The 15,390-nt window shown below is 52.3% G+C and overlaps 1 protein-coding gene across 1 annotated transcript in view; it reads right to left on the bottom strand.

The window, feature by feature from the left end:
- The window catches only part of DNM3 (dynamin 3), a 353,245-nt gene that overhangs the window by 204,413 nt on the left and 133,442 nt on the right, over window positions 1-15,390 (bottom strand). The window contains exons 11-12 of the mRNA XM_065408897.1: window positions 10,388-10,474; window positions 1,553-1,623 (exon numbers count right to left, since the gene is read on the bottom strand). Of these exons, the coding sequence (XP_065264969.1) occupies window positions 1,553-1,623; window positions 10,388-10,474 (158 nt within the window). The remainder of the gene's footprint in view (window positions 1-1,552; window positions 1,624-10,387; window positions 10,475-15,390) is intronic.

The raw sequence follows: 15,390 nt of genomic DNA, 5'->3' as shown, positions 1-15,390 counted from the left end.
AAGATGGAAGAGGGGCACTTGTTACATCATCTGGGAAATGAGGCCAAACACCTCAAAATCACAGCCTTGGGGTTTTCCTGGATTGTCTGCACGTCAAAAGAAGAAATCTTAATCTGTTCAATTAAATGGAAAAAAGGATCAGCCCATATTGGAGAGAATTATCTTGCTCTTCTTCCCTCAGAGATAGTTCTTGGCTTCTGCTACTATTATCCTCTATATCCAAACAGCAGTCTTGCTCATTTTCAGCAGTGTCACTGTCATCCTAAGCAGGCAGTGTAGTGAGTACTAAATCAATGCTGCTAAAATCTGTATTAGCAACTGTGCACCAATGCTACCAGTAACGGCTGCACCAAAGGCATCAGTGCATCAAAAGCTGTCTCCAGAGACACACAGTTCAAGGTCAAGAGACTAGGCTGGGCTGGACTTGAGACCTCTTGAGGTTCCTTCCAGCCCTACATTTCTATGATTCTATAAAAAGTGAGAGACGCAGTTCCAGGTCAAGAGATGCATTTCCAGTGAGCCCTGAAGTCAGGCTAGGATAAAGCAAGAGAATCCAGTCTAGACCTACAGTAGGCAGCACAGTCAAGTATTAAGTGTCCTGAGGGTGAGCCTCTATGTGATGGGGTGTCCACACCACACTAGGCCTGAGTAGGAAAAAAAAAAGGGGGCCAATTATCCCCATGGCAGGCTGCCCCTGGAGGAGAGTCAGGGCCGGCTGAGCTGAGGAGATGAAGGAGATAAAGCCCAGCAGGGTAGGGGCAGGCTGAGCTGTATAAAGCCAGGAAGTAGAGAGCAAGAGGGGGCAGCAGGAAAGAACTGGGTGCCACTCCCTAGAGATGATGGCAATTAGCAAAAGACAAGGAGGAATCCCAGGAGAAGTATGCCTGGGGATCCTGCCTGAGAATACAGACGCTGGCAACAACCTGAGAAGGGGTGAAATCGCCACACGGAGCAGAGGAAGCTCCAGTGGTGACCAAAAGGGGGCAGGGGCAGAAGACAGAAGAGAGGTAGGAAAGAGCCCAGGGAAAGAGCAACAGGGTCCGAGCTTGCATAGACTGCGGTTGCTGGGTTTAGGGTCCCTGGCTGGAACCTGGAGCAGTGGATGGGCCTGGGATCCACTGCCAGCCACTGGGGAAGTGGCACAGTTGGGGCAGTGGACTGGAAGACTGTCTGAGATGGTTCGTTCAGTGGGACTTTGATACCACAGAAGAACTACTATAGTGACCTGGCCAGAGGGCCAAGCCATGAAGAGGGAGCACCCTGAGTCACGAAGGAGGACGTAACCTGAGTCCAGAGACAGAGAGACAGACACACTACAGGGTGGGCAACTGAAGGCATACAGGGCGTCAGACAGGTCGAGAGCTAATCCCCAGATGAACCACCAGGAGGTGCCCAGCAGTGAATAGTGAACCGCATTACACGCTATTTGCATGTCTCGAGGTTGGCAGTAGGCATCTCCACCATTCTAAATGTTTCAGGCTATTTTTTCCTTAAATCGGTAAGAAGGGGAAATTAACAGTGGATCTGTATAATAAAGTCTCTGTATACATACTTTGCAAAGCCAATGAAGTCTTCATGGTTGGTATTGATGTAAGATACCTGGATATCAATTAGCAGCAGTACCTACCAGGAAGAAAAAAAGGAAAAAGAAAATTTGAGTTTGATGCATTATTGAATATTGTCTTTTATAATCATTCTGGCCAAAAGCAGTACTACCTACTAAATCAAATCTGTTTCTTTACTTATTTAGCAAACTAGGCTATAATGGAACTATCAGTCAACTACCTCCCTCAGCTTTCTTACAGTTGCCTCACTATCAGCTTCTGTAAAATTTAATTAAGACTAACCATATCTAGCCAAAGGGGAGTTTAATACATATCACAGATTCTAGCACTATATTTTGCAGGATAGGCAATATTTGGTCTCTTATTGCTACTACTACTACACCAGACTAGTCAGGAACCTCTATGAAGAATTAGGACTCTATGGTGTTAGGCACTGTACAAACATGTAACAAGTCTGCCCAGTGAACTTACAGTTGAAGTGTTGGACAGGATAAAACAGGTGGACGAAACAAACAGGGGTGGGCTGGTGGATAAAGTAACAAAATGAACAGTTTAGCAAAACAGAGGTTTCAGCTTGCTACTTGAGTAGCCTTGATCTGTTGATTTGTTGGTGTCTCAGATGGATAATTGTACTGAAACATCATGATCTATTTAACCTGGAAATATCTTAAAATGCACAAAGAAAAGACCCCCCTCCTGCAGCCTTCCTAAAGTGTGTACCAGGACAGTGCAGAGGGACCATGACCCCGCTTTCCTCCTGCCATCTTTTCAGATGCTTGCTCCCCAGCAGGGATCAGGAGTGAACCATCCCTGTGCTCTGAGGAACGCAGGCACTGCTACAATAGAAGGCCCTTGCTCAACCATGCAAAGAAGGGGAAAGGTTTTTTGCATGGCTCTCCTCCCCTAGCAAAAGCCTCATGAGTTGAGGGCACGGGCCAGTCACAGGTGTTTAACTGCAGTGTAAACATCCCCTAAGTGTGTAAAACTGCATAATTATCAAAACCTCTCCAAGTCTATGCCTCGGGGCAACAACTTATTATTGCCAGAACACTGTGGGTAAGAATACTTTGATGCATAGGCCCTATTAAAAAAAAAACTAATAAGAGTTTTAATTTGATAAAATAATGTAATGTGACCTTCCTACTAGGATACCAGTCTCTCTGTAGCCAACAAAAACCACTATGGAAAAAATAGTTACTTCTGAGTAAAGCCTTTACTACTGAATGCCTTATTGTGTCTGGGCATTGCATCAAACAATCCTCTTCACCAAGTCCTATACCACTAGACTACACAATTTTGCTCCTTTTCTTGTGTAATTGGTTTTTCTCATGAAGTCCAATATTATTTTTAAACCCCTTTCATTTCACCAAAAATTTGTACAATTGCCACTGCAGAGCTCCCAGAACACTGTACCCCACAAAGATATTTTCTTTTTATTCCTCAAAGGGGAGATTTTCAAAAGGCAGAGGGGAGCCCAACTTCCACTGAAAGTCAATGGGAGCTGAACAAAAAAACTTCAGAAACAGACTTCAAAGAGAAACAGCAGAACTAAAATTCATTTGCAAATTTAACACTGGGCTTGAATAGGGACTGGGAGTGGCTGGTTCATTACAGAAGCAGCTTTTCCTCTCCTGGAATTGACACCTCCTCATCTATTATTGGGAGTGGACTACATCCACCCTGATTGAATTGGCCCTGTCAACACTGGTTCTCCACTTGCGAAGTAACTCCCTGCTCTCCATGTGTCAGTATATAATGCCTGCATCTGTAACTTTCACTCTATGCATCTGAAGAAGTGAGGTTTTTACCCACGAAAGCTTATACCCAAATAAATCTGTTAGTCTTTAAGGTGCCACCAGACTCCTTGTTGTTTTAATGGGAGCTGAGTGGCTCAGGCCTTCTGAATGTCTCCCTACTAGCCTGACCGATTTTAATACAGTAATTGTTAACAGCATAAGTAAATTATAGGTATATGTATCACTGTCTGTGCCTGGACACTGTCAGATTTGCATACAATTTGAACAAAAAGAAGTTAGAAGCTCTCTGAATTCACATACATAGGAAGCTGATATTTTGTCTTCATCTCTGGGCACGTGAGAGGAAGGAAAAAGACAGTTACCTTTTCGTAACTGGTGTTCTTCGAGATGTGTTGCTCATGTCTATTCCACAATAGGTGTGCGTGCTTGCCATGTGCACTGGTGCCGGAAGTTTTTCCCCTAGCAGTACCCGTAGGGGGGGAGCGCCCCCCGCAACCCCTGGAGTGGCACCTGCCTGGCGCGGTATAAGGGGAGCTGCGTGCTCCCCCCACCCTCAGTTCCTTCTTGCCAGACAACTCCGGCAAGGAGGGGAAGGAAGGCAGGATGTGGAATAGACAGGAGCAACACATCTCGAAGAATACCAGTTACAAAAAGGTAACTGTCTTTTCTTCTTCGAGTGATTGCTCATGTGTATTCCACAATAGGTGATTCCAAGCTATACCTTCTGGAGGTGGGTAGGAGTTCCCAAGTTCTCGGGATGGAGTACCACCCTGCCGAACCCGGCATCATCCCTGATTTGGGAGACTATCGCATAGTGCGAGGTGAACGTGTGAACCGAAGACCACTTGGCAACCCTACAAATGTCCTGTATAGGGACGAGGGCCACGAAGGCAGCCGATGAGGCCTGCACCCGACTCGAGTGCGCCCTCACAATGGGCGGCGGGGGGACACACGCCAACTCATAACAGGAGCAGATGCACGAAGTGATCCAGTTGGAAAGCCGCTGAGTAGAAATCGGCTGGCCTCTTGCGCGCTCAGCCGAGGCGGCGAAAAGTTGTGAGGACTTTCTGAATGGCTTGTTCTGCTCGAGGTAGAAAGCAAGAGCCCGCCTCACATTGAGCGTGTGGAGATGGTGCTCCTCACTAGTCACGTGAGGCTTGGGGCAGAGGACAGGTAGAAAAATGTCCTGACCCATGTGGTAGGCGGAGACCACCTTCGGGAGGAACGCGGGGTGTGGGGACAGAGCTGGCCCTTGTCCTTATGAAAGACCATATACGGCGGCTCGGAGGTCAGGGCCCTGAGCTCCGAGACCCGCCTGGCTGACGTGATAGCAACCAGGAAGGCCACCTTCCACGAGAGGTGAGACCAGGAACACGTGGCTAACGGTTCAAACGGGGGCCATGTAAGACAAGCCAGCACCAGATTCAGGTCCCATTGTGGGACCAGGGGCTTAGAATATAGGTAAAGCCGGTCCAAACCCTTAAGGAACCGGCCTGTCATAGCATGGGAGAACACAGTGTGTCCTTGCACCAATATGGCCACCAGGTGCAACCTGACTGACGAGGGTGCCAGGCCCTGGGCCCTCAGGTGAAGGAGGTAATCAAGGATAAGCTGAATCGGGGCGGCCGTTGGGGACACACCTTGGTCCGCCGCCCACCTAGAAAACCGAGACTACTTAGCCATGTAAGAGCGGCGAGTGGAGGGCCGTCTACTTTCAAGGAGGACGCACTGAACCTGTTCTGAGCATGTCCTTTCCTCGCCACCTAGCCACTGAGCAGCCATGCCGTGAGGTGAAGAGCTGCCAGGCTGGGATGGAGGAGGCAGCCCTGGTCCTGAGAGAGCAGGTCCGGGCGGAGCGGCAACGGCCATAGCAGAGCCACCACCAGGCCTGAGAGGGTCCCGTACCAGTGCTGCCTGGGCCATGCCGGGGCAATGAGGAGGACCCTGGCTTTGTCCAGCTTTATTCTCTCCAGGACCCTGCTGATCAGAGGGAACGGGGGAAAGGCATAGAGAAGCTGGCCTGACCAGGACAGAATAAAGGCATCGGAGATAGCGCCCTTCCCATGGCCCCCCCCCGGAGCAGAACCGGGGGCATCGTTGGTTCTGCCGGGTCGTAAATAGGTCCACCTGGGGAGTTCCCCACCTTCGGCAGAGCTGGTGGGCCACTTCCGGGTATAGAGACCACTCGTGCTGAGAGGAAAAGTCTCTGCTCAAGCGATCCGCCCTCACGTTCCGGGCGCCCGGCAGGTGAAAGGCTTTTAGGTGGATGTCGTGAGCTATACAGAAGTCCCACAGACTGAGGGCTTCGTGACAGAGGATCGGGCCCCGCCTTGCCTGTTGATATAGAACATTGAGGCCGTGTTGTCCGTAAGAGCCCTGACTACCTTGCCCTTCAGGTGCGAGCGGAAGGCCATACACGCCAGTCGCACCACCCTGAGTTCCTTGATGTTTATATGAAGGGTTAGGTCTTGCAGAGACCACAGGCCTTCGGTCTGAAAATTCCCCACATGGGTCCCCCAGCCCAGGTCCGATGCATGGGACACCAGCTCCAACGACGGGGCCCTGCCCCTGAACGGGACCCCTTGGAGCATGTTGCTTGGGGTGAACCACCACCGCAGGGAGGTGATCACCAAGTTCGGCATGATGAGGACCTTGCCCATTCTGTCCGTGACTGGGAGAACTTCAAGGCCAGCCAGAGCCGGAGGGGCTTCATCCTGAGTCTGGCGTGGCAGACCACATACTTGCACACCGACATGTGATCTAGCAGCTGCAGGCAAGCCCTGGCTGTCATCACCGGGAACATTGCGATTGAGTTGATGAGCCCTATCAGGGTCTCGAACCTGACTGGGGGGAGAGAGGCCCTGGCCAACGTTGCATCCAGGAGCGCCCCGATAAACTCTATGCGTTGGACCGGGACTAACGTGGACTTGGTATTATTTACCATCAGGCCCAGGGCGGTGCATGTGGACAGGAGGAGTGCCACATGATCCCTCACCTGCGATCAGGAGGTGCCCTTAACCAGCCAGTCGTCCAGATAGGGGAATATCTGGACCCCCCCGGCGCCTGAGGTAGGCCGCTACTACTGACATGCATTTTGTAAAGACCCTGGGGGCAGTGGACAGAGCAAACAGGAGGACCGTGAATTGGTAGTGATTCTGTCCCACCACGAAATGGAGGAAGCGCCTGTGCCCTTCGAATATGTGGATGTGGAAGTACGCGTCCTGTAGATCAAGGGCAGCGTACCAGTCCCCGGGATCCAGAGAGGGGATAATGGAGGCCAGGGAAACCATGCGGAACCTGAGTTTCACCATGTACTGGTTCAGACCTCGCAGGTCCATGATGGGCCTGAGCCCCCCTTTGGCCTTCAGGATAAGGAAATACCGGGAGTAATACCCCTTGCCCAAGAACTCCTTGGGCACCACCTTTATCGCTCCTAGTTCCATGAACCACCCGACCTCCTGCTCGAGCATAGCCTCGTGTGATGGGTCCCCCAAGAGGGATGGGGGGGCGGGTTGGGTGGGGAGGAGGCAAACTGAAGGGTGTAACCTCGGGAGATGGTGTTGAGGACCCATCGGTCTGAGGTGAGCCACGACCATTCCGGGAGGAAAGCACACAACCGATTGGAAAAAGGGAGCTTTATTGGGGGTGGATCCCTGCTGAGAACTGGCCGGGTACCCCCGAGTGTCCCATCAAAAAACGCCTTTTACCCGCCTGCTTGCCCTTAGAGGACCCAGGCTGGGGGGCAGGCCGAGACTGCTTTTGCGGGCGTTTTCTATAGTCCCACTGCTTCTTATGGGCGGCCTCGTACTTCGGGAGGGCGGCCTGGGCAGAAGCCTGCTGTGGCTTGAACTTGGGTTTTGTCGGAGCAGGGACATAGAGGCCCAAGGTCTGGAGGGCCATGCGGGAGTCTTTCATGCCATTCAGCCTTGTGTCTGTTTCCTCAGCAAACAGAGCCTTCCCGTCGAAAGGGAGATCCTGCATTGACGACTGCGCTTTGCTGGATAGCCCAGAGAGCAGGAGCCATGATGCTCATCTCACAGACAGCGCTGAGGTCACGGACCGTGCGGCCGTGTCCGCTGCATCCGAAGCAGCTTGCAGGGATGCCCTTGCGGCCGCTGCCCCTTCCTCCATGAGCGCCTTAAACTCCTTTTTATTGTGCTCCAGGAGTGAGTCCTTGAACTTGGGGAGGGATCCCTAGAGATTAAACTCGTAGCGACCCAGGAGAGCCTGATGGTTTCCTACTCTTAGCTGGAAGCTTGACGATGAATAAACTTTTCTCCCGAAAATATCCAGCCTCCGAGAGTCTTTGTTCTTAGGGGTCGGGGCTGGCTGCCCCTGCTGTTCCCTGTGGTTGACCGACTCAACCACCAAGGAGTTGGGCACCAGGTGGGTATACAAACATTCATGCCCCTTAGTGGGTACAAAGTACTTGCGTTCCACCTTCTTAGAGATGGTAGCCAATGAGGCTGGTGTTTGCCACAGGGCACTTTAAATTCTTGCCACCCCTTCATGGAGCGGCAAGGCCATTCTGCCCGGTGCCGAGGGGGACAGCACATTGAACAAGGAGTCTGAGGGCTCCTCCATCTCCTCTGCTTGGAGGTGGAGGCTCGCTGCCACCCTTTTTAAGAGGTCTTGGTGGGCCCGATAGTCCTCCTGCGGGACGGAGGGGGGGCGGGGCCACAATCAGCTCCTCCGGACGGGGCGAGGAGGCCGGTGTGGTGCTTTGGGTGTCGGCCAGCACCGGAGGATCCACCACCTGGTCGGACTCCGGGCACGGTGCTGAGGACATGGGTCCCACTGACTCCTTTCTTGGCAGTCTAGGGATGGAGGCTGACGGTGCTTCCGACACCCCGGCCACCGAGCAAGTCCCCACCAGTGGCTGCACCGGAGACCACGGTGCCCACTGGTACCACTGGACTGGCCACAACGCTCAGTGCCACTGCACTTGCTGAGGCACCGCACCGGCGGGGCCGGCTGTTCGGGCTGGCTAGCCTGGCCTGTAGACGGGTGGCTGTGAGTGGAGGCTGGGCTGGCATACGACCCACTGCTGCCTCTGCACCAGTAGCAGCAGCGGTGCTGGGATCTACGTCGGCCACGGGACCGCGATCTCAAGGTGGAGGAATGGCACCGACGGTAGTAGCTGCTCCGCAAACAGCCTCGACGGGCAGACCCATGACAGCGAGACGCCGGTGATCGACACCCGGGGCTACGGTGCCTTAACGGAGACTTGGAGCGGGAGTCCGAGCGGGAACGGCGTCGACGGTCATGCTGCGACCGATTGTGGTACCTCCTTCGAGACGAGGCCAGTTGGCAACATCCACCACGGTCCCGTCGATTTTTGCTCCGAAGACGAGCGGTGCCCCGAGTCCTGGTCGGACGGCACCCATCCAGACAATCTGGCCGGCATCGAGGGCGATCCACATGGACTGAGCCCTGAACGGTTGCTGGGCCATGAGTGGTGTCGGGAACGTTCCCTCGACCGAGACCAGTACCAGGCCAGTGGCGACTGCAGTGATCCCAGCGGCAGCTTGCCCCTGGAGCGTGGAGGCCAACATCGGCGGAGCTCCGGACACCAGCATGGACATGACATCGCTGGCCGCCTGGAGGGCTTTGGGCGTAGATGGCATCCGGACATCCGGAGAGGCCTGCTCCGAAGAGGCCGGGCTACTCCGCTCAACATCAGTCGGAGGCCTAGGGCCCGGTGGGGATCGAGGGCTGCCCGACATGGGGCTAGCCTCTGTCCCAGACTTCCCTCAGTGCCCTTGTGGAGAGGGCGTCTTTCCGGTCCTCTTAGTGTGCCCCGTGGATGGGGAGCGGTGCCGACTGGTCGATGGTACCGGAGGGTCTCCGCGTACAGACGCTGAGGTGCCGGGTACCGGTTCGGAGCGGTGTGCCGGGGTCGGGGCCAGCGCCGACTCCATCAGGATGGCCCGGAGCCTAATGTCCCTTTCTTTTTTGGTCCGGGGCTTGAACGACTTGCAGATCTTGCACCTTTCGCTGATATGGGTTTCTCCCAAGCAGCGCAGACAGTCCGCATGCGGGTCACTCCTTGGCATAGAACGCCTAAAAGAGCCGCACGACTTAAATCCCGGGGTGCGGGGCATGCCCCGGCCCGGGCTCACTAACTAACTAAATTAACTGAAATACCTAACTGACTACAGGTACTAATGAATGGACGAACAGTTCTGGGGACAAGCTGCAGCAAAGCTGGAGCCGAGCAGTTCCGACTCACCTTCACTGGCGGCAAGAAGGAACTGAGGGTGGGGGGAGAGTGCAGCTCCCCTTATACCGCACCAGGCAGGCGCCACTCCAGGGGACGCGGGGGCACTCCCCCCCATGGGTACTGCTAGGAGAAAAACTTCTGGCACCGGTGCACGTGGCAAGAATGCACACCTATTGTGGAATACACATGAGCAATCACTCGAAGAAGAACAAGGAAAGAAAAATGGGAGCAGTTATTCCAAGTTACCTGTATCCTTTTCTTCCAAAGTTTGGAAAACTTGGTTGTGCTGATTAAAAGCTCCCCCGAGGCACAAGATCAATAACTTGTGTGATTAAGACTTGGAGTAAACATCTATAATATTGACTGAGAGGAAGGGAACAGGATACCATGCAGCGCTTTCAAGCTCCATAGGGTCCGAGGCTCCTCAAGCTCCATGAGAAGCCAGAGGGCTGTTTTAAATTAGGACAGCTGCCAGTAGCCCCAGAGGGCTATTATGGTTGCAAGGGATTGTACCTTTTCCTTGGCCATGTCCCATCCACTGTCTGCAAGTGGGATTAGAAGGGGAGCTGTTACTCCAGTTCTACACCACCAGCAGGTCATCTACATTTTCTGCTCCCATTTGTGACTGGCAGACTAAATTACGAGCCTTTGGAACAGCGCTGTTCTCATTCCCTCCCTTCTCTAGAGCCTCTCTCCATTCCCCACCTCTCCAACATATAATACATCAATGTCTGTTACACTTTCAACACAAGCAATTTACCATGGCTAAAGCTTTTCAAAAATGGTTCAAGTCCTTCATCACTCTCAATTCCCGACCCATCAGATTTCATGTTTATTCCCACCTGTTCCTTGGTCTTCTCCTCCCTGTCTCGAATGTGGCCAGCAACAATCCTTTCCGTTTCCTCACATAGCCTTGGATAGGTCGCCAGCTGACAAAAGGCAAAAGGGGGAGGAATTTAAACTTGCTGAGTGATGTTAAAAGGGTACAAATGGAGAATCTACACTAGACTCTGGATAGTAGTAAGTTCTGTAAACACTGTACTAAAGTTAACAAGACTGTATGAAACGTACTTACCAGTAAGGGTAGTTTAATACAATATGCATAGATCCAAACTCTGGGAACTTGCATGCCTATTTGCTTCACGGAATGCTCAAGAAAGTACTGGCCATTTTGAGTGCATGTTCCTTTGCAGAACTGAATGTTTGGAATGAGAGCAAACATGGAACTGCAGCTCGAAACCATCGACTCCTGTTCACTTAATCCAAATCTATGTCAAAGCTCTCCCAAAATATAAGAAAGGAGGATGGAGAGAGTGGATCTATACATGTACTTCAAGAACGACATACTGCTAAGTGTGGGGGTTGGACTAAATGACCTCCTGAGGTCTCTTCCAACCCTATTCTCCTTTGAGTATTGGCTGTATAGCTGTTCCGCACTCTTTGAAGATTAATTAGCCATAGCAAACTTCTCCAAAGGAGGGCTGAGACAAATTATGCTGCAGAAAGAGTTCAGGGCTGCTTTCCCAAACTGAGGCCTGGTCTACACTACGAGTTTAGGTCGACTTTAGCCGCGTTAAATCGAATTAAGCCTGGACACGTTCACACGAGGAAGCCCTTTCTTTTGACTTAAAGGGCCCTTTAAACCGGTTTCTTTACTCCACCTCCGACGAGGGGATTAGCGATAAAATCGGCCTTAGGGGGTCGGAATTGGGGTAGTGTGGACGGAATTCGACGTTATTGGCCTCCGGGAGCTATCCCACAGTGCTTCATTGTGACCGCTCTGGACAGCACTCTCAACTCAGATGCACTGACCAGGTAGACAGGAAAAGCCCCGCGAACGTTTGAATTTCATTTCCTGTTTGCTCAGCGTGGAGAGCACAGGTGACCACGCAGAGCTCATCAGCACAGGTAACCGTGATGGAGTCCCAGGATCGCAAAAGAGCTCCAGCATGGACAGAACGGGAGGTACGGGATCTGCTCGCCATATGGGGAGATGAATCAGTGCTAGCTGAACTCCGAAGCAGTAAACGAAATGGCAAAATATTAGAAAAGGTCTCCAAAGCCATGAAGGACAGAGGCCATAACAGGGACGCACAGCAGTGCCGCGTGAAAATTAAGGAGCTACGGCAAGCCTACCACAAAGCCAGAGAAGCAAACGGAAGGTCCGGGGCTGAGCCGCAAACATGCCGCTTCTACGCGGAGCTGCATGCCATTCTAGGGGGTGCAGCCACCACTACCCCAACCATGTGCTATGACTCCCTCACTGGAGAAACACACAGGGAAGCGGGTTCGGGGTACGAGGAAGATGAGGATGGAGATAATGTAGATAGCTCACAGCAGCAAGGAAGCGGAGAAACCGGTTTCCCCAACAGCCAGGATATGTTTATCACCCTGGACCTGGAACCAGTAACCCCCGAACTCACCCAAGGCGTGCTCCCAGACCCTGAGGGCACACAGGGGACCTCTGGTGAGTGTATCTTTGTAAATATTACACATGGTTTAAAAGCAAGCGTGTTTAATGATTAATGATTAATTTGCCCTGGCAATCGCAGCCAGTACAGCTACTGGAAAAGTCTGTTAACGTGTATGGGGATGGAGCGGAAATCCTCCAGGGACATCTCCAGAAAACTCTCCTTCATGTACTCCCAAAGCCTTTGCAAAAGGTTTCTGGGGAGGGCTGCCTTATCCCGTCCGCCATGGTAGGACACTTTACCACGCCAGGCCAGTAGCACGTAGTCTGGAATCATTGCATAACAAAGCATGGCAGCGTATGGTCCCGGTGTTTGCTGGCATGCAGACAACATCCATTCCTTATCGCTCTTTGTTATCCTCAGGAGAGTGATATCATTCACGGTCACCTGGTTGAAATGGGGCGATTTTATTAAGGGGACATTCAGAGGTGCCCCTTCCTGCTCTGCTGAACAGAAATATTCCCTGCTGTTAGCCACGCGGTGGGGGGGAGGGGTGAAGTGATCATCCCAGAGAATTGGGTGTGGGGGGGGAGTTAGTTGGGTTTGTGCTGCATGTTAACCCGGAAACCGCAGCCCCTCCTTTTACATTGCAAACCCATTTTAAATGGCCAACCCAATGGGTGCTTGATATGGGAAATGAGGGCGCTGCTGTTTGAAACTATTCCCACATGTTAAGAAGGTTAAAAAAGCCAAAAGACTGTGGCTTACCATGGCTGCCTGCAAGCCAAAATCTGTTGCCTGGCACTGCGTGAGTGATTTCGCACACCAAACCGGCAGGCCCTCAATATAAGAGGAAAAATGCGACCTTGTAACGAAAGCACATGTGCTGTGTAATGTGAACAGCAAAATTTAACGTGAAAGAGTGTACCCATTGTTCTCTAAAATGTGTCTTTTTTAACCACCTCTCCCTTCTCCTCCACCAGCTGCAAATCTTTCTCCTTCACAGAGGCTAGTGAAGATTAGAAAGAGAAAACGGAGGACACGGGACGATATGTTCACAGAGCTCCAGATGTCCTCCCACACAGAGAGCACAGCAGAATGCGTGGAGGCAGTCAATGTCAGACTACAGAAAAGCACAATATGAACGAGAGGAGAAGTGGCGGGCTGAATCGCGGGATGAACAGAGCAAGTTGCGGGCTGAAGATGATAGGTGGCGTCAGCTTGCAGACAGAAGGCAAGAGTCGATGCTCCGGCTGCTGGAGCATCAAACTGATATGCTCCAGCGTATGGTTGAGCTGCAGGAAAGGCAGCAGGAGCAGAGACCGCCGCTACAGCCCCTGTGTAACCAACAGCCCTCCTCCCCAAGTTCCATAGCCTCCTCACCCAGACGCCCAAGAACACGGTGGGGGGGCCTCTGGCCACCCAGTCACTCCACTCCAGATGATTGTCCGAGCATCAGAAGGCTGGCCTTCAATAAGAGTTAAAGTTTTAAACTGCAGTGTGTCCTTTTCCTTCCCTCCTCCCCCACCCATCCCGGGCTACCTTGGCAATTATCCCCCTAGTTGTGTGATGAATTAATAAAGAATGCATGAATGAAGTAACAATGACTTTATTGCCTCTGCAAGCGGTGCTCGAAGGGGGGAAGGGAGGGTGGGGTGGTTGTTTTACAGGGAAGTAGAGTGAACCGGGTGTGGGGGGGTGGAGGGTTCATCAAGGAGAAACAAACAGAAGTTTCACACCATAGCCTGGCCAGTCACAAAACTCGTTTTCAAAGCTTCTCTGATGCGCACCGCACCCTGCTGTGCTCCTCTAACCGCCCTGGTGTCTGGCTGCGCGTAATCAGCGGCCAGGCGATTTGCCTCAACCTCCCACCCCGCCATAAATGTCTCCCCCTTACTCTCACAGATATTGTGGAGCGCACAGCAAGCAGCAATAACAATGGGGATATTCTTTTCGCTGAGGTCTGAGCGAGTCAGTAAGCTGCGCCAGCGCGCTTTTAAACATCCAAATGCACATTCCACCACCATTCGGCACTTGCTCAGCCTGTAGTTGAACAGGTCCTGACTACTGTCCAGGCTGCCTGTGTACGGCTTCATGAGCCATGGCATTAAGGGGTAGGCTGGGTCCCCAAGGATCACGATAGGCATTTCAACATCCTCAACGGTTACTTTCTGGTCCGGGAAGAAAGTCCCTTCCCCCAGATTTCGAAACAGAGCAGAGTGCCTGAAGACGCGAGCATCATGTACCTTTCCTGGCCATCCCACGTTGATGTTGGTGAAACGTCCCTTGTGATCCACCAGGGCTTGCAGCAGCATTGAAAAGTACCCCTTGCGGTTTATGTACTCGGTGGCTTGGTGCTCCGGTGACAAGATAGGGATATGGGTTCCGTCTATGGCCCCACCACAGTTTGGGAATCCCATTGCAGCAAAGCCATCCACTATGTCCTGCACGTTTCCCAGAGTCACTACCCTCGATATCACCAGGTCTCTCATTGCCCTGGCAACTTGGATCACAGCAGCCCCCACAGTAGATTTGCCCACTCCAAATTGATTCCCGACTGACCGGTAGCTGTCTGGCGTTGCAAGCTTCCACAGGGCTATCGCCACTCGCTTCTCAACTGTGAGGGCTGCTCTCATCCTGGTATTCTGGCGCTTCAGGGCAGGGGAAAGCAAGTCACAAAGTTCCATGAAAGTGCCCTTACGCATGCGAAAGTTTTGCAGCCACTGGGAATCGTCCCACACCTGCAGCACGATGCGGTCCCACCAGTCTGTGCTTGTTTCCCGGGCCCAGAATCGGCGTTCCACGGCATGAACCTGCCCCAGGAACACCATGATTTCCACATTGCTGGGGCCTGTGCCTTGTGAGAGGTCTATGTCCATGTCAATTTTCTCATCACTCTCGTCGCCGCGCTGCAATCGCCTCCTCGGCTGGTCCTGGTTTTGTTTTGGCATGTCCTGGCTCTGCATATACTCCAGGACAATGCGTGTGGTGTTCATAGTGCTCATAATTGCCACGGTGATCTGAGCGGGCTCCATGATCCCAGTGCTAGCTATGGCATCTGGTCTGAAAAAAGGCGCGAAACTAGTATCTGACAGACCAGGGGAAGGAGGGAGGGAGGGGCGAGTGACGACATGGCGTACAGGTACAGGGAATTAAAATCAACAAAGGTGGCTGTGCATCAGGGAGAAACACAAACAACTGTCACACAGAATGGCCCCCGCTAAAGATTGAACTCAAAAGCCTGGGTTTAGCAGGCCGTTGATTTCACGGAGGGAGGGGGAAGCAAATGAATACAGAACAAATCTATTTTTTACATCTTAAGCTGGCAGACGACGGTGCAGCATGACTGATACCCCTCGGCATTTTCTGGGTGCTTGGCAGAAAATACTGGGCGCTTGGCAGAAAATAGCATACTACGACTGATAGCCATCATT

Source organism: Emys orbicularis, chromosome 8 (genome assembly GCF_028017835.1).
Source record: "Emys orbicularis isolate rEmyOrb1 chromosome 8, rEmyOrb1.hap1, whole genome shotgun sequence".
NCBI lineage: Eukaryota > Metazoa > Chordata > Testudines > Emydidae > Emys > Emys orbicularis.
Note: the sequence above shows the minus strand (reverse complement) of the source record. Positions and strands in the feature narration are given on the sequence as shown.